This window comes from Antedon mediterranea, chromosome 5 (genome assembly GCF_964355755.1).
Source record: "Antedon mediterranea chromosome 5, ecAntMedi1.1, whole genome shotgun sequence".
Lineage (NCBI taxonomy): Eukaryota > Metazoa > Echinodermata > Crinoidea > Comatulida > Antedonidae > Antedon > Antedon mediterranea.
The window spans coordinates 10313910-10333885 of NC_092674.1; the positions used below are offsets into that span (position 1 = coordinate 10313910).

The following is a 19976-nucleotide window of genomic DNA, read 5'->3' on the forward strand; positions in this document are numbered from 1 at the left end:
CAACACATTTCTGTTTTTAGTAAAATTCATTGATTGGCATGATCTGTTTACCAAGCCTTTGATATTTTATCACTTCTCGATATTAAATTGTGTTGCATTTTTTCATATCTATGGGGTATTCATTTGAATATACATTATACCATATTACACCCCAAAAAAATAAAGGCCTCCACCGAATAAATGCCTCCCTCAAATAAACGCCCATTTAAAAACCTTCCTGAACAATAAACACCCCGGGGCAATTATTTCGAATTAAATACGGTATTGTATTAATGCTTTTTTTGTGTTTTGTGTTTGTATTTCTTGTATTAATAAGAAACTGTTTTTTTTTCTTAAATTTTTGTAGAATTTCTTATCTGAAGCATAATTTGTTATTGAGTTGAAACAGCTATGAAATGACAATAAAGAATATAATGTTAGTTTCAAATGGCATGATGAAGACATTAACACCAATAAATACATTACATTCACATTTTAATGTTTTTAAATAGAATACAAATTAGAAATAAATAGAACAAATATTATCAAATGTATCTGTAAATATCAAACAAAAGCGATAAAATTCTTAATAATTATCTACATTAAGATTTAACGATTTAAATAAGACTAATAATAAACCGAAAAAACCCATTATTAATGTTCAAACACAAAACAACGACGACGTCGCAGCGTTTGGTGATGATCGATCACGTCAGAAATCACGTCAATAAAGATAGTCGGTCAGTTGATTTTACTGCGTGTCCTTTTATAATTGAGTGTTTACGTTTTGTTGTGTGTCTCTAGTCAATGACGGAGGAGTAATTAGACCCAAGGTGACGAGACCACTTTGTTGCCAAAACGAGTTTGATAAAAGCTAGTTAACTGTGTACACATGATGGATAGGATACATGTTTCACAATATTTCAAACTGTGACATATTTAGATTCTACATGTTTTAATTGACACATAACCTTTGATGATAATGGCAATGTTTGAATGATTTTACTTTGAATTTAAAAAAAAATTTAAAATCATGTATTAATATTTATATTAATACATGATTTTAAATTTTCTTGTTTGAATGTACAATAATACATTCTAAATAGGTATGAATGTAAAACAACAAAATAAAAATCAAAACAATAATGTCCTAATAATAAAAACATACAATTGTTATTATTGTATAATGTAGACCCAATGACAATAAAACAATTCCTGCGAATATTATTGTCATAGTTACAGTACTTATTTAACATTTGTCTTTAATGGTTGAACTTCATTTATTACTATAATAACAGTAAAAAGCAATAACTTAGTAAAACTGTGTTATGGAAAGTGATCAGAAGGAATACATGTCTTGGGAATAATACATGGGAAATTGGGAGGAAAATCGGTTTTGAGAAAAAATACACGAGACAATAAAGATTACCGTTGGCCTTTGAACGAATGCGAAGTGTTTTTTTCTCCCTTCTTCAATTAAACAAGATCAACCTGTGTGATAATTGTGCCTTAGTTCTTCCACTTGACGAGTTCTAACTTGTTAAATCAATCTGTATTTCCTGAGTACATAACAGATCTCACAACTAAATTAGAGCAAGTCTTCCATCTTAAGGCTAGCTATTATTTCTCATTACTAACAACAGTGACAGTGACAGCTTACTAATACACAGTACACATTTTAAATTGTATCACACAAACATTGGATGTGAGCATACATCATAGTTTAAAAATGTTTAAGATGTCTACAGAACATTTAAAAACTATAAAAAAAGAACACATTGGATTATTTTAAACAATTTTTTCCGCCAATACTTTTTCCGTTTAAATTATTTTTTTTTAGAAAAGTTTGTCATTTTGAAATTTCAATACATTGAAAGTGCACAGTATATTGTACAAGTAAATACAATACAGTACCCATAATATAATACAACATACACATGGAAAAGATATAGGGAAATATATAGTCACGCCAACGTCCATTTTTCCAAAGGCTACAAAAAATAAATTCATAAATAATAGAATATTGTCATCCTATTTTGACCGAAAAACTAGCAAAAATATAATTGATAATTTCCATCAATCAGCCTCAACTATTATTGAAAGAGATTTTTCAATGTTTTTGCCAAAATCTACGAGCCATGTTAATTATATGTAGGAAGCATGTCCGGAGTTACAGTTAGTTTCCGGCATTGGTGTTTCCCATGGCAACATGGGTTCTCTACAGCATATCTCCTTTAGGGAGCCATAATTAGTGAACAACATTTTTGTATACATTTTCCCTTTTTAAGGTATTTCCCAATTATAGCATTTTATTAGTGTCAGTTATCCATAATAATTGTGTTGATAAAATTGTGAATAAGAAAATTTATTTTGGCAGATGTCTCTAGTGGAAAGTAAAAATAGATGTTGTTGAGCTGTGTTATTTCATTTTCAATACTTCATTAAATAATTTCTAAAAGGAGATTTCTAAAATAACTTGTCATCATTTTAACTTTATCTAAACTTTCTCTAATAAAAGATTTTGTCGTCATCTCAATATCTTCTACTTTCTAACTTTTAAAGCTTAGGTACTGTACAAGGATGGATTTTAGATAACAATTTGTTAAATTTACATAAATTTAAAATTTCACATCATCACATCAAAAAATATTGTAAAATAAAGTATTTTGAAAAAAAATGTCAGTAGTGGTCATTCAAATATTGATGTTAACTTCAAGATAGCGCATAATAAAAATCTTAAGTTAATGAAAATACCAAAAATGTAATCATACTGTATCTGAATGATACTTTAATATCTTTTTTGCCATATCTTTAAGGTCATATTAAGCCAGATTGACTTATATCTTATCTAATATACTTTATTCTATCTCTCAAGTTCAATTACAATTTTATAGTATTAGTAGTTAACAAATTCAGCTAATTAAAATTAAAATAAAGGATTATGGTACAGTATATTTCTGTGTTAAAATAACAAAAAAATATTATATTATTATCAATTTATTTATTAAGAACGGTTAGCGGGTATACAGTAATTAGATAATTGAAACCAGAGCAAGGTTATTGTGTTACCTCTCAGTGAAGATGTAATTTTTATCATTATGGTATGATGGCACAATTAGGTCACATCCTTCAATCCAATGCAAATATTTGTTATAGCGGAAGGGGCTGAATGCCAAGATGTTTGAGAGTCAAGATCATTGAATTTAAACATGTTAATAATATTCATTCAATCTTTATTTCGGAATCTCTGGTACATAGAAAGTAACAGGAATATATAAAGTGTTCTTTAAACAAACTTACACTGTTTTTACAGCCCAAAATTCAACATACAGTACCTTGAATTTGTTTAAAAAACATTATATATTTATACAATACGTATACGTAACTTTCATTTGTTAATGTACATTTTTCAAGATAATTAGTTAAAGATGTATTTGTTCCTTTGACTAATTCCAACAAAATAGAAAAAATTGAAGGTTTTGAAAAAAGGTGGCTCATTTTGAAGTATCGTAATAATTATTAACTATCACCAAAAGTTTTTCGGAAAAAAAATCATTTAACTGAAATACGGACGTTTTTTTGTTGAAAAAATAAGTTTTCGATAAAAACATATCCCATAATGAAACGCGCTTGTTAGGCTACTCTGTATGCATAATAATAAACTTCCTTATGATCTGTGTGAAAATACCTTCTCAACCGTGACGAGTTGTAAACAATCCTAATTAGCATATGCATAATGCGTACTCATGGTTTGAAATATTTGTTTACTTTCGCTCGCGACAATTTTCCAGATGAAATGTAATCAAACTAAAATTACCTGTTAATTACGTAAACTTGTTATTTTTAGCTCGACTTTTCGACGTAAAGTGAATAACTTTAATATTACTTTGATATGGCCACTTTCAATTTAGAATATTTTAACCTTCATTTTGTTGTGTTTCAAGGGAATATACATCTTTAAGGTTTTACGTTTTTATATTGTGTTTTAAATTGTATTGTATGTTTCTAAGCTCAGGAAAACAAATTTCATGTAATATTATGTGACAATAAATTGAATATTGAATCTAGGAATATAAAGGTTTTGAAGTAATAGTATTGTAACAATTGAAAGAAAAGCATTGAGATTTGAGTCTTGGTTAGGACTAAATTTTAATTTCTTGCATATTTTCCATTTTTATTTTATCACACTTATTTTTTATCAATCAGTGGTTTAGAATTTCTATGCATTAAAAAAGGATATGTCACATGAAAAATATCTAATTTGTTTAAGAATAAAGAAATAGTGCTTACCTTTGAACTTGGGCGGTCAGGTGTATCCTCTTGATCGTCATTATCCAAATCAAAGATACTTGACATTAAATCTGTTTTTGCATTGTTGATATTACCTGTAGTTAATATTTTTAATTCTAGTTCTGGCTTTGTATCAGACATTTTTGTACTTGAAGATTCCTTTGACTTTGGTTTTGATTTTTGCTCCGTCCAATCAGGTCGTTGCATATTATTTTTTGTTGGTTTTGCACTGGTTATAGTCATCTCACTTTTTACTGAACTAGCAGGACGTGAATGACTGCTACTTTTGGCTTTTTCTTTACTTACTGGAGATTTCGGAATTTGAGGACGTTCTGATTTTACTGGCGTGGTTTTTATATCTTGCGGTTTTGAATGAGAAGATGATGGACGATGTTGAGATGAACTTGATTGTTGGGTTGTGTTTGCAGTGTTTTTACTTTTTCCAGGATGCTTTTGATGACTACTACTACTATTACTAGATTTTGATGGATTACTAGTAATAGCACCATTCTTTTTAGATTTCTCTTTTCTTTCTTTATTGTAAGGCGACGACGTAGAGGAAGAGGGCTTAGATTTGTCTGTAGAGTTATTTAAAATCTTTGGACTGTTTGTACGAAGTGGGTTGTTTGATTTAAGCGAGGTGGGTGTTGGTAACTGATTTGGCACACCGATGATGTTAGTCGACGGTACATGTGAATCGATCAATGGTCGGAAAGACTTGTAAGGTCCCAGAATACTTTGTAAACGAGATTCGATATCATCACTTGGATCCGAAACCTGCTGTGGAAATAAATAAAATAAAAATTCAGGACTAAAAAATATCACTTTAAATGGAATTACCGAAAAGCTTCATAATACCTATAGTAATATAGTAATAATGGTATTAAAACTCGTATTTCCCCTCGTTTGTTTAAGGGAAAGTGTAATACGGGTGTCCCAAATAAGGGGTTTTACCATACTATATTTTATAATATATAAGATTTGTACTTCTCATAGAAGTTTATCTAATGAACAAAATTACATTATTCAAATACAAAATTGCTGTCCATCAGCTCTTATAACATAACCATATACTTACTCGAATTGGTTGTGAGAATGTTGGCGTTATCTGCACCGGTTTTTTCTGTTTTTCTTGTCTTTCTATGCGTGCCCTCTCACGCTCCGATTCTCGTTCTCTCTCCATTGCACTGAAATAAAAAGATAGTGTTTCGTGAAGCCATATATCTCAAAATTGATGTTACACAAAACAGAGATAAAATAAGATTAAACAATAAAATAATCCTTCTTAATACAATCATTTACAAACATAATTTTTCAACATGAATTCACGAAACATTGATAAGATTTTGTACAATAATATTTAAATAGCCTGTTCCCATAATGTAATACAGTAGTGCCTTGGGATCTAGGAAAGTGTTCCCTGAATTAGGGTTGGCTTTACTGTTTAAAAAATATATATTTCCTCCTCTCTAGTTTATAATGAAAAGTGTCACCTGAATAGAGGTGTGTGGGCCTTCTACTATAATCGCTCAAAAACTACCGTCAATAGTTATAAAGGAGAGACTCCTGCCTCATTCTCTTACTCATTTCCTTTGTTTCGGAGGAAGATCCTAAACCAGCCTAAACCATGTACAGTAACCTTCTAGGACCCCTGAATTCCTAATCATGCTTAGTACTTTATCTAAATTTGTTCAATATCATAAGCAAATGCTACAGAATCTCATGTGTTTCACGCTCCATTATACATTGATACACACACAACATGTGACATACTGTATGGAATTTATTTAGGATACTTGAAAAATATCGTATGTGGAGAGACAGCGCTGAGAATAATAACAATTACAAACATGACTAAATATACGGGAAACGAATTGAAATACTATATTTATTATTATTAATAAAGAGAAGATCAATATTGAATCTTGAGTTTAAATTGTTTTCTGTAGAAGAAATAAAAAACACAACAGCACTTCATAAATAATCAGAAGCAGAACTGCTTTTCACTGTGAGCAGCTAATGAGTGGAACAAATTACCATGCCATACTGTTAATGCTTCATTAATAAATACATTTAAAACTTCATTCCCATTTATTTCACAATTTTCATAAAATAATAAACTACTGTATCACCTGAAATTTAAACCATAAAGTAGAACTTTGTCTGGATCACGCATATTATTAAGGGATACTTTCTGTAAAATAAACTACAGTATGGAGAATATATATTTTAGCACTATAGCCAAACTCCTATTTAGTGAACCCTGTTAAGGGGACATTTTGTTGAGTTCTTCAAGGAGTGTTGTACTAATGTATATATACAAATAGGATTTTATACTGTAGTCAGGTTTGTAGAATCTAGTTGAACAAGGTACAGTACTTTATACCTCATATTAATAGATTATTTGAAAAGAAAAGAGTAATGAATAAGACAAAGCAAAAACAAATCTTAACAGTAGCTAAATAATCTGAATGAACTTAGAAAGATTTCTTCGAAATGAAACTTATAAGGCGGCCTATGAACGGAAGTAACGTAGTTAAATTGATGATAACATTATACTTTCTGTACTTTCTGTATGAATATGTAACCTTTGCACCGTATAATAGCACTGTAAAAGTATACTATAAAACACACCAACAATAAACAAACTACAGGTATATCAATTTACTGATGCATGGCTGGTATGGCTGTGATGTTTATTGACAACATAAGGAGTGGACACATGTTAACAACCTCTATTCAGGTGACAATTCACTATTAGTTTAAAGGGGAACTTTGATACAGTAGGCACCAAAAGTCTCCCCTTAATAGGGGGTCTACTGTAATAATACCATAAGCTTTAATGACAGAAAAAGGATTGCTAAAACGACTGACCCTAGCGGATTTGAAATAGAAACTACTTAAGCATATTGCATATTACACTATACACACAAAACAGGAATCTAATTCATCAAAGTCTGACATCAGCAAAATAATGAAATTCAAGCCTATGTATCTTACACATGGATATCATAACATATTAGAAGTAAATTAGGTCAAATCTTATTGTCTGACCTATATAAATCATTCATTATTGTTCCAATTCAACTATCAATGCACTTCAATCAAGACCAGCATCTTTTCAAAATGTTTGATAAATATAATATAATGCTCTTTGTGCTCTAAGGGCTATTAAAACCTGTACAAGGCTTTTGCATAGTTAGCCTATGACAATAGAAAGCCAAAGGGTTAGGTTCGGGATAAAAGGTGAATTGACGTTACGGAAAAATGTTGCAACATTGGAGAATAAGATATAATAAAGGTCTATCTTAAGAAATAACATTATGGTTTAGGAAAATATTAGAGACAATAGCTATTATAATATATGATATGTTACATTTATTTCAAAGGGTATTAAAGTGTTGAACTATGCTTTCTTAGTATTAGAACCCTGTTAAGAATAGATAAGGCTAGGAGCTTGGCAAGATCAATTACTTTAACTAAAGTACAACACAGACTGCCAACAGACAACATTCGAATATGCTTGGGTTAATGCTGAATCTAAACACAAGATTCACCTTAAAACTTCCCATAGAATATTACATAATTAAGAATAGTACTCTGTGAAAGTTTCCCGTCACTTTTTCTAACTTCAGAAAAACATATAACAAATTAAGTTGAGCTACTACTAAAATACTAATCTTTTATTAGGATACAAACCCTAACATAAGACTTTTAAAACTATGTCCAAGTCCAATTGGAGAGCAACTCTCTTGACCTTACAGTGGAACTAGTGCACTCACAACCAACTCCTGGTCTATCAATGAAGTTCTTCAACGTTCTTGCAAAGCAACATCATTTTTGTTTTTTTAAATTAATTATGACATAATATTTCCTCCTACACAATCAAAACTACGTATAAACATTGTTCTATTTTTAGCACTTTTTCAATCAAATTAATTATCTGTTTATGTTTTATTACGTCAGGAAAGTCCTCCTCCACCACCTTAACATATACAAAACAAAAATGTAGTGTTGAATTTTAAAATCATTTTATACTTTTCAAAAAATGTACCATCTTTTAAAGATACTGTGACTCTAACATTCAGTTTTGTTTGATTTTATAGATCTATTTTAACCAAATAAATATCTTCATTAAAATATGAATTATTTTCCTAAAGGTACTGAACATAGGAATCCCTCTCAATCAGTAAAGAGCCCTCACAAACACATCTCATACCAGCCCCTTGTAGACATCCCTCCCCTCAGTAGACATCCCTCCCCTCAGTAGACATCCCTCCCCTCAGTAGACATCCCTCCCCTCAGTAGACATCCCTCCCCTCAGTAGACATCCCTCCCCTCAGTAGACATCCCTCCCCTCAGTAGACATCCCTCGCCTCAGTAGACATCCCTCCCCTCAGTAGACATCCCTCCCCCTCAATAGACATCCCTCCCACTCAATAGACATCCCTCCCACTCAGTAGACACCGCTTCCCCTAAATAAAAAGTAATACAGTAGTTGTATTTACATAAAGTAAACAACCTTTTCTCTCAGTAGGATAAAAGTAAATATTCCTTTCCCTGGTACAGGTAAACAACCTCTTTTAATAAAATATAAATTATTTCCCTAAAGGTACTGAATCTCAGAAATAAAAATCTCTTTATCTGCACTTTAGCAGGGGAAATCCCTTTGAAATGTCATATAACAAAACAATCACGTTTCTCTGAATTATTGATTCAGTACAATGATTCTGAAAATAGGAACAAACTAACTATTTATTATTTGTTTAAGATTTTTACACAAAACACTTCAAATTCTAGAGGTAAATTGTCTAAATTTTCCTAAATCCCTAGCAGAAGATTAATTTTTAAAAATTAGAACAATATCAATCTATATGAAAATATAAGATTGATATGACACAGTAAACTGAGCTTCACTAATATAACTTAAATAAATGGATAAGAACATAATTTTACTCATAAAATATTTTTCTTTAACATTTAATTTTACATTTTTAAGTGAAATTTTTATTTTTGGTTCCGATCTTCTTTCGAATTGTGAAAATGCTTTATTATTTTATTATGTACAACAATTTCTTGTTAATTCTGGAAGATTTAATTGATGTTTCTGTTAGTTTTTTTAAAATGTTGTATTTGTTAATCTGAGGCGCCTTGAAGCTAAGGTGGTTCCATCTTGTAAGGCGCCTCTGTGTAATATACTGAATAAAAAAAAAAAAATATTGTGATCGTCAAGCTACAGTATATAGTTTGGTATACATTTACGGAGGCAATACTCAAAATTGTTTTAATTGAAGAAACTAAATTTTTATTAAACTAATACATTGTTTAATTGTTTTAAAACTTGACTTGGCCTAAGTACCACAAAAATGCACATAGTACTGTAGGACGTTTTGGCCGAAACCGTCCAATATCTATCTAGGTAACATCATAATATTACATCAAGAAACTTTTGGGCTGGATATTATATTTAGGCTTGGTGAATCTGTAACGATAAAGGAAAGTATCCCAATAGAAATAAGGTAGGTAAGCTTTTTGGGCTAACCTGGAAAATCTTTTATATGTGTTTATGTGTAATGTCAGTAATTATTGTAAACACTTTTATCAACCTTACTGTGGACATACTATATAAGATATAATTCAGCAATGTAAACATTGAAATACGGTAATTACCTGAAATAAAAACATAAGCTATTCTCCTTAATAAACCCTTGCATTTGCAGTTATGTCCTTCTTGTAGCAACAGGTTTGATAAAATAAACAAAGACCTTTAAGATCTAAACTACCTGCATTTAACTGCCACAGAATCTTATCGCTGCATTGATTACTCCCAGCATTTTTAATAAATACCTAATATAGTATCATTACATAATCAAAAAACATTCCTAACCTTTTACTTGAGAGCCTCTAATTAGGGGACATCTTTGGGCCCAACAAAATGTACCCCTGAATAGCAGTAGTGTGTTTACTAATAATTACCAGTCCTGTCATTACATAATCAAAAAACATTCCTAACCTTTTACCTGAGAGCCTCTAATTAGGGGACACCTTTGGGCCCAACAAAATGTACCCCTGAATAGCAGTAGTGTGTTTACTAATAATTACCAGTCCTATCATTACATAATCAAAAAACATTCCTAACCTTTTACTTGTCAGTCTACTACAATAGAGGCTCTAATTAGGGGACACCTTTGGGCCCAACAAAATGTACCCCTGAATAGCAGTAGTGTGTTTACTAATAATTACCAGTCCTATCATTACATAATCAAAAAACATTCCTAACCTTTTACTTGTCAGTCTACTACAATAGAGGCTCTAATTAGGGGACACCTTTGGGCCCAACAAAATGTACCCCTGAATAGCAGTAGTGTGTTTACTAATAATTACCAGTCCTATCATTACATAATCAAAAAACATTCCTAACCTTTGTTTACTTGTCAGTCTACTACATTAGAGGCTCTAATTAGGGGACATCTTTGGGCCAACAAAATGTACCCCTGAATAGCAGTAGTGTGTTTACTAATAATTACCAGTCCTGTCATTACATAATCAAAAAACATTTCTAACCTTTTACTTGTCAGTCTACTACAGTAGAGGCTCTAATTAGTGGACATCTTTGGGCCCAACAAAATGTACCCCTGAATAGCAGTAGTGTGTTTACCAATATTATATAACTACCTGTCATGTATGATTTACACAATCAAAAATCAATCAGTCTACTACATACAATAGAACTCCTATTTAGGGAATACCTTTGGATCAACAAAGTGTACCTTTAATAGAGGTTTCTCTTCAGTAGGTGTTGACTATAGTGTTAAAACATTGCCCCTTGTTCGTTTCATGGGAAATTGTCTTAATAGGGATGTCCTCTAAATAGGGATATCCCCTAAATAAGGGTGTCCCTTAAATAAAGCGAGTCTTCTGAATAGTGTTCCAAAGAAAGGGTTCCCTACAATAAAAATCTCCTGAATAATATTATTATAGTTGTTTTAATTCAACAAACCCTGTACCGTATGTATACCAACTACTGTACTGTACAGTACTATATACTCCTCTCGCCTTTCTTTTACAACTTGTCCATCCACTAGTAGAAAATGAAAATCCACTCAATCAAATCATTAATTAAAACAAGTAGTTTTAATTCAACAACTACAGTAGTTGCAAACCCTTCCAAATCAATTGCTGTGTATATCCATCCAACTACAGTACAGTACAACACCACTATAAAGTCACAAATTGTAGTTTTCAATTAAATTTTACGCTTCAATGAATTCAAATAGTATTATAAATATTTTCAGAGTATAATGTTCGATAGGATTTTCCCAGAACAGACCCATCTATTTTTATCAAATCAATATAATTTTACTTCATGATATGTGGTTTTGTGGTATATTGTGTACATTTGTACTTGATTTTTTAATACACCTTCTGATATTTGAAACTAAACCCTTCTCATGGAAAGTGTCCCCTTATAAAAGGATGTCCCCTCAATATAGGTTGATTTTTAAAGTGTTATCCTTCTTTATGTTCCCTGAATAGGGGTGTTCTAAATGAGGGGTTCTACTATATTGAATGTAAATTAAAGCAGACACCCCTACTATAAGAATGGTATGTTCAGGTTGAATAGATAAATTACACTTTTCTTCTAGTAACAATTAATAAATATCATTAAAATAAAAGTATGTAACGGTATACAATTTTTTTTTTAATAGTATAAGGCTTGGTGTTTCCAATAAAGTATAATCGTATTGGTACGAATTAAAAGTAAACTTACATCATCAAAGAATTAAACTGTTTATTTTTATAAAAATATTTACATTATGTTTAGATTGTTAGAGATATAGGAAAGTTCGCAGAATTTCATGATCTATTTACTGATATAGCACTAGTAATTAATACGTTAGTTTCTCTTTTACTTTTGGATAATATTTATTCAACAAAATGCCAAGGAGACTTGAAAATTTTAAAAATCTAAATCCAATAGAAATTAGCACAATGCCCACAATAGTGTTATTATACCTGAACAATTGGTAGGATCACTTAAATTCAACAAAAACTCTAAAAAAATTGAGACAATATTACTAGTTTCCTGGCAACCTAATGACAGTATAAAATATTTTGCAATTTCAATTTTATTTAAGATTTAAACAAAACAGTTTAGTAATTTGTTTCTATGATAATTGTTATTTTACAAAATAATATTTTGGTCGATATGAAATGTATTCTTGATTATTATTTTATATTTTTTATCATAGTTTTGTGCTTTTAAATATTTTATTCAGACCCCAAAGGAAACTAATTCTTTTTTTAAGATCAAATTTGTTGTCCTGAATCTATTCATCTTCATATGTTTCTCCTTTGTTTTTATTATGATGTTTCATCATTTGACTGCTATTTATGTATTTAATAACCTCTTAATATTTATGATGAATTCAAAATAAAAACAAAGAAAAGAAACAATAACCAATACCATAATAATAATAATAATAATAATAATAATAATAATAATAATAATAATAATAATAATAATAATAATAATAATAATAATAATAATAATAATAATAATAATAATAATAATAATATGCCATTGTTTAACTTAAAATATTCTCCTCATTCAACTCATAAACATTCACTATTTGCATACACAAGTCAATCAAATATTATTCATATAAAAATATTAAATTTAAAATATTATTATATTTGGCGGTTGACTTTATACATATGTAAAATATAGTCTCTTTTTTAATGATGAAGAACAGCAGTTGCATTATTCCCTGTTTTAATCATGGTGAAATAAGCTCATTATACTCTGTACCAGTATATCGGCACCAATTATAATTTACGTTTGTTTTATTCAACTGTCCAGTGATTTTATCTCTACCACCTCTTTTTATGACATTATTATTATAACACAAGTATTTCTATTCTACAATTCAGACCTTGTCAATTTTATATTTATATCATTCATTGTTAAAATTTGTCCTAATTAAATTATATATTACGATACTGATGTCTGGTTGCTCTTCAATATCTTACTTGATGATTTTCTAAATTTGGAACAATACATGTTACCCTGTTGGCGATACCGGCTAAATTTAGCAACTAGGTCCCAAAGCAGAGATTATAAGGCATTCATTAAATGTCAACATATTTATTTAAAACACATTAACTATTAAGGGGAATGAAATTCCAAAGAAATTATTTCAGCATTTTCAGCCTACACATATTAGAGTTTTCGATGAAATGAAATGGCTAAATTCTCAACCTTTTTTAAATTGGGGAGAGGGGTAAACCCGAGGGAGAGGCTGGTCTAAAAGGCAAAATGTTTAAGGAACCCTTCTCAGCATCTCACATGATCATGATACATTCACCCCTGACAAAATTACTACAGTCATCGACCAAGAGATTTAGTCATACAGCTGATTGATGATCTACACACTGTGGGGTTAAGCTCTACCTTAAGAGTCCTATGGTGGCCTACGGATTTCAGTGCCATTCTATTCAACCGTAACACAGTTTCCTGAAGGGATTTTATAGAGCAGAAATGCTAAATGCAGATCAACACCTTTTTATAAAAGAAAATAATTTTTTTTAGCTTGGAAATTCTCTATCAGTTTATTATGATAGGTTTAAACTATAAGTCCAGTCCTCTGGAATTTTGTAAAAAATAAAAAGACCTCTATAAGGGGACACTTTAACAAGGACAAATATAGGTTTCAACACTCACTGATGAAGGGGGAGTTTTTTGGACCCCAAAGGTTTTGCCTAACATGAGTACTGTATTTTAGTACACCTTAAAAGTAGGCCTCTTGGTCCATAATGCTTTGTCATGGGTTGACAGCAGCATCAAATTGAATTAAGTATTTGGATGACTCTACAAACAAATTCACAGAAAATATTGACAAGAGTTGTGGGATAACAGCTTCATTTCTGTATGCATTTGGCATATACAGTTCATTCACACTAGGAAAATAAAGACGCTACCAGACTCTTAGAATGGTACATGGTACAATCAGTAATCATACACATCAATTGCTTGTTACGTTCAACAGGACCATGCTGCATTGGAAGTACCCAAAATGCTTGTATACACTTTAGGAACGTATGTAGGCCTACAATTTAAATGGAAAACTGAAAAACAAGTGATCTTGATTGTATGGCTAACAGTTTGGTTAGTTTTACAGAGTTGATTTCTGTTGGTTAAATGTACACTATAGAAAAATTGAGAAAAAACAAAATTCTCGCCTATTCTGAAAACTATAAGGTTATACTATCTTGCTAATCTCTATTCTTTCATCCTATTGCCAAACAAAAGTGCTTTTTTGTAGCAATATGGTTTGATTTTGAAGAGCTTCTTTTTACAGATTGTATACACTGAAGTGGACAGAGTATAGAAATAATAAATCTGTCATTTAGTATTCTTTTATCCATTCATTACATTCATATCCTATCTTAAAGAAGATTAATAGCTTTCATTATTGAAGCAAATATCCCTAGTTAAATAATTCATAAAATATTATTTATCATTACAGATATATATTATTATATGACTAACTGAAGCCTTCTGGGAAATATAATTTCTTCTTGTGAGAATCGTAAATTTTGTGGAGGTTTTATTTTATTTGATATAATTATTTGTTTTTAAAATATGGACAAACAATAATCCACTGTGAATACAATAGAACCTCTATTAAGGGGACAACTTTGGGATCCAACCTAATGTTCAAGGGGTGTCTTCTGAATAGTGGTTGTAGTATTAAAACATACAACAGAACCTCTATTAAGGGGACAACTTTGGGATCCAAGCTAATGTTCAAGGGGTGTCTTCTGAATAGTGGTTGTAGTATTAAAACATACAATAGAACCTCTATTAAGGGGACAACTTTGGGATCCAAGCTAATGTTCAAGGGGTGTCTTCTGAATAGTGGTTGTAGTATTAAAACATACAATAGAACCTCTATTAAGGGGACAACTTTGGGACCCAAGCTAATGTTCAAGGGGTGTCTTCTGAATAGTGGTCGTAGTATTAAAACATACAATAGAACCTCTATTAAGGGGACAACTTTGGGATCCAAGCTAATGTTCAAGGGGTGTCTTCTGAATAGTGGTCGTAGTATTAAAACATACAATAGAACCTCTATTAAGGGGACAACTTTGGGACCCAAGCTAATGTTCAAGGGGTGTCTTCTGAATAGTGGTCGTAGTATTAAAACATACAATAGAACCTCTATTAAGGGGACAACTTTGGGACCCAAGCTAATGTTCAAGGGGTGTCTTCTGAATAGTGGTCGTAGTATTAAAACATACAATAGAACCTCTATTAAGGGGACAACTTTGGGACCCAAGCTAATGTTCAAGGGGTGTCTTCTGAATAGTGGTCGTAGTATTAAAACATACAATAGAACCTCTATTAAGGGGACAACTTTGGGACCCAAGCTAATGTTCAAGGGGTGTCTTCTGAATAGTGGTCGTAGTATTAAAACATACAATAGAACCTCTATTAAGGGGACAACTTTGGGACCCAAGCTAATGTTCAAGGGGTGTCTTCTGAATAGTGGTTGTAGTATTAAAACATACAATAGAACCTCTATTAAGGGGACAACTTTGGGACCCAAGCTAATGTTCAAGGGGTGTCTTCTGAATAGTGGTCGTAGTATTAAAACATACAATAGAACCTCTATTAAGGGGACAACTTTGGGACCCAAGCTAATGTTCAAGGGGTGTCTTCTGAATAGTGGTCGTAGTATTAAAACATACAATAGAACCTCTATTAAGGGGACAACTTTGGGACCCAAGCTAATGTTCAAGGGGTGTCTTCTGAATAGTGGTCGTAGTATTAAAACATACAACAGAACCTCTATTAAGGGGACAACTTTGGGACCCAAGCTAATGTTCAAGGGGTGTCTTCTGAATAGTGGTCGTAGTATTAAAACATACAATAGAACCTCTATTAAGGGGACAACTTTGGGACCCAAGCTAATGTTCAAGGGGTGTCTTCTGAATAGTGGTTGTAGTATTAAAACATACAATAGAACCTCTATTAAGGGGACAACTTTGGGATCCAAGCTAATGTTCAAGGGGTGTCTTCTGAATAGTGGTCGTAGTATTAAAACATACAATAGAACCTCTATTAAGGGGACAACTTTGGGACCCAAGCTAATGTTCAAGGGGTGTCTTCTGAATAGTGGTCGTAGTATTAAAACATACAATAGAACCTCTATTAAGGGGACAACTTTGGGATCCAAGCTAATGTTCAAGGGGTGTCTTCTGAATAGTGGTTGTAGTATTAAAACATACAATAGAATCCTCCTTAAAAACACTGTACCTTACTTAAGAGTAGACTACAAGCATCCCTATCTAGCTAGGGACACTCAGCAAGGGGACACTCAGCAAGGGGACACTCAGCAAGGGGACTCTTTATTGGGTCCCAATGGTGTCCCCTTACTACAAGTGGCAATGCATGTTTTAAGACTACTGCCAGTTCCTATTAACTTTATTGGGTGCCTTAATAAAGATGTTTTATTGTACTAATGTTAGGGATACAATACAAAAATTAGCATGCAAAAACAATGCACTCAGATTCTGTATGTAATATGAATGTTAAAAGATAATGAATTGTTTCTGCAAAATCATTCTGGCACTATACAAATATAATATGAGTCAGAATGTAAAATAATTCCAAGGTGATTAAATAACTTTAACTAAGAGCTAAGGGTGACTAACAAGATTTAGGGCAAATAAAAAGAAACTAAGACGGCTCTGACTAATTCTTCGAAGCAGAAATAAAGGAGAAAGCTTAGGTGACAAACTGATGACACAGTGGGTCAAGCTAATCTGACAACTATTGAAGTAATACTTAATAATTGGAGGAATATGAATAAGGTTATCCATTTAAAGTTTGCAGAAAATATCTAGATAAAACTCCTCCTTCGGGATATGATTATCCCTATTCAGGAAACACCTATATTAGAGGGACACTTATGTGAAACAAGGAGCATGTTTATGTTTGAATGACCAACCCCTATTCAAGGAAAACCATTATTAACGGGACACCTCGTTGGGTGTAGGACAATGCATACAATACCATAACTATGTTGGTCTGAACACACCCGTAATAGTACATACTATTATTCACAACTAAATTCTCTTTGCACGTTTTTTTGTTCTCATCTTATTGGAGCACTGAATGTACACTAGTAATAGCATGTTGTATTTAAACATACTCCCAAGATTTAAGAGGAATGCCTACTGAATAGGGGTTGCCTAAAATGTTAAAACATATTTCATTGGTTTTATGGGAAAGTGTCCCCTTATTAGGGATGTCTCCCGATTTTGTTCCCAAAGAAGTTTACATTGCATTCAAGGTCATTTGAATGGTCAGAAAGTTCTCTCATTTGGTTTTGCAATTTCAAATTGAATATTGAAGGGAAGCCATTATCTCTCCAGGTTCATTTATAGTATCCACCTCTTTTCCTTTGGACCTCGATGATTCAGGAAGCACTCTGCACAAGATTAGTTTCAACTATGACCTCCAACGATGGTGGCACGATGCCTGCATTGTATTTAGGAAATTCCATTTTTGTAAATTTTCTTGTTACAGTTGGAAATCCTATTGGTGCTAGTTATTCATATATAAAATTTTCAATAAACAACAATGGATTTCATCTAATAATTAACAATTAACCTTTAACCTACAGTACCTGTACAGTAGGAAGCTAGCAATGTATTAGCCCTTTAGTGGCCACAACATTAACATAATTATTTAATAATACAATGTAAATATTATTACCATTATAAACCTAATATTTCCTATCCTAATATTCTATCAAATTTTTTTCACAACATAAATATTTTATATTCTCAATATTTTAAAATTCTTGATATGATGGAAATCTATTTATGTAATATTTAAACCTTTAAAATAAAGATCATTGTGACATATTACTTCGACTACGTTTCAACATCATCACAATCACACGTCCGCCTCCATGCCAGTTATCTTTAAACAATGGCTCATTGACATTTAAACATTAGCATTCATTTGATGGATGTACGTTGATTAGCTAAATTCAGAACTGTTTTCGTTAAAATTGAATAAGGTATCAAGATCACAATATGTTTTGAATTTGCTTTAGACCTTTAAAGCTGTAAAAATCTACAGAATTATTACAATTTTGTATACGATATATTATTGACCTTTTTAAACCACCACTAATGATTTTAGACATTAATTCACAAGCATGTTATCTTTCTTTTGGTTAAATTGATTGATAGTTTATGAAAATTTTTTTTACATATTGTTAACTGGATGGAGGAAAAGTAAAAAGGAGGAGAGAAAGACAACAAAGAAGATGGAGAGATGAAATACATGACAACGTGGGCGAGAATGGTATGACTAGAAGAAAATAGAAATTGCTGGAGGGCTTCACCCAACAATGGATGAACACAGCCTGATGATGATAAATGTTAAATGCAAAATAAGTGGACGTAATCCCACACATAACAGTAATTCCATCCCACTGTAGTGTATACAGCATTCTTAGTGAAGCCCACCCAAAGTCCGCCCTAAATGAATACAGGCCACAATCAGTACATAAGCCAACAATAAAGTATAAGCCAACCATAATACACAAGTCCACACAAGTGCAAACCTACTCTTAATTTCAACCAACCTTGTTCTTTGTGATTTCAATCATTATTTGTAGAGGCCTACAACATTTTAATCATTGGTTTTACGTCCCTTCCTCTCTTTAAACTTGGCCCAATTCCGTTAAGTTGTACTATGCTGATAACACGAACTAGCAACAGTTGTCCTTTCAAGTGTACTCAGCTGAAGTGATAGCTGAATTAGCAGAACCCACAGCATATTCTCGCATAAAAAAGTGTGATCTGGCAGCATGGATTTATTGATAATGCATAGAAGGACTAAAATAACTGAAATGTGTAGGTTCAATCCCACTGGGTATTCCTTTAAATTACCATATCGTTAAAGTATTGATTTACATCATGTCATATATTGATAATAATTAAAGTTCATCTAGAGATCACAAGTTCAAAATAAATGAGTTTACCACGTAATAATTTTCTACACAAAAACTGCCAATAACATTTCGGTGATTTCGGTTTGTTTATTTATTAATGACTCTAAAATGTGCATTTATGCAGAACAAGCGTGTCATTCAAAAAGCCTGGACAACTAACGAAATTTGATGATTTGTAAAACAATCTGGATACTCATCTTATCTTCGATAATTGCTTAGCGCAAAGTCCGATATCACATACCACCAACTAGCCTTTGCATCTTATTCAACAAGGATCTCATGAAGCAAAGCAATGATTGTCCATGTTTAGTAAATTATAACACAACATAACACAAAAAATATATGCATCCGATATCACATACCATCAACGATCATTGCATCTTATTTAACAAGGATCTCACGAAGCAAACCTATGATTTTGCATGTTTAGTATCTAGGCCTAACACAACATAACACAAAACAATATTTGTCTGAGCTGTCACGATCCAGGACTTCCCCTCAGTAACTGTAACCAAATAGGAAACGAATTATTCCCATCACAAACAACCGGCTTTTGAGGGTTTTTATTCAACCATTGACCTTGAAGCACCAGGACACAAAGCAACATTACCAAGAATCCTGATATTCAAACAAAATTCTTGAGGATAAATGTGAAAGAGTTCACAGGTG

At 31.8% G+C, this 19976-nt stretch overlaps 1 protein-coding gene across 4 annotated transcripts in view; it reads right to left on the reverse strand.

The window, feature by feature from the left end:
• Positions 1 to 19976, reverse strand: part of LOC140050018 (uncharacterized) — a 146242-nt gene that overhangs the window by 82531 nt on the left and 43735 nt on the right. For 2 of the 4 annotated variants that reach the window (XM_072095009.1, XM_072095007.1), the window contains 2 exons: positions 5348 to 5456; positions 4270 to 5049 (listed from right to left, as the gene is read on the reverse strand). In XM_072095009.1, coding sequence (XP_071951110.1) covers positions 4270 to 5049; positions 5348 to 5456 — 889 coding nt within the window. Of the gene's footprint in view, positions 1 to 4269; positions 5050 to 5347; positions 5457 to 19669; positions 19696 to 19976 lie in introns of those variants that run through there. The other 2 variants (XM_072095010.1, XM_072095008.1) reach the window with 2 other exon arrangements.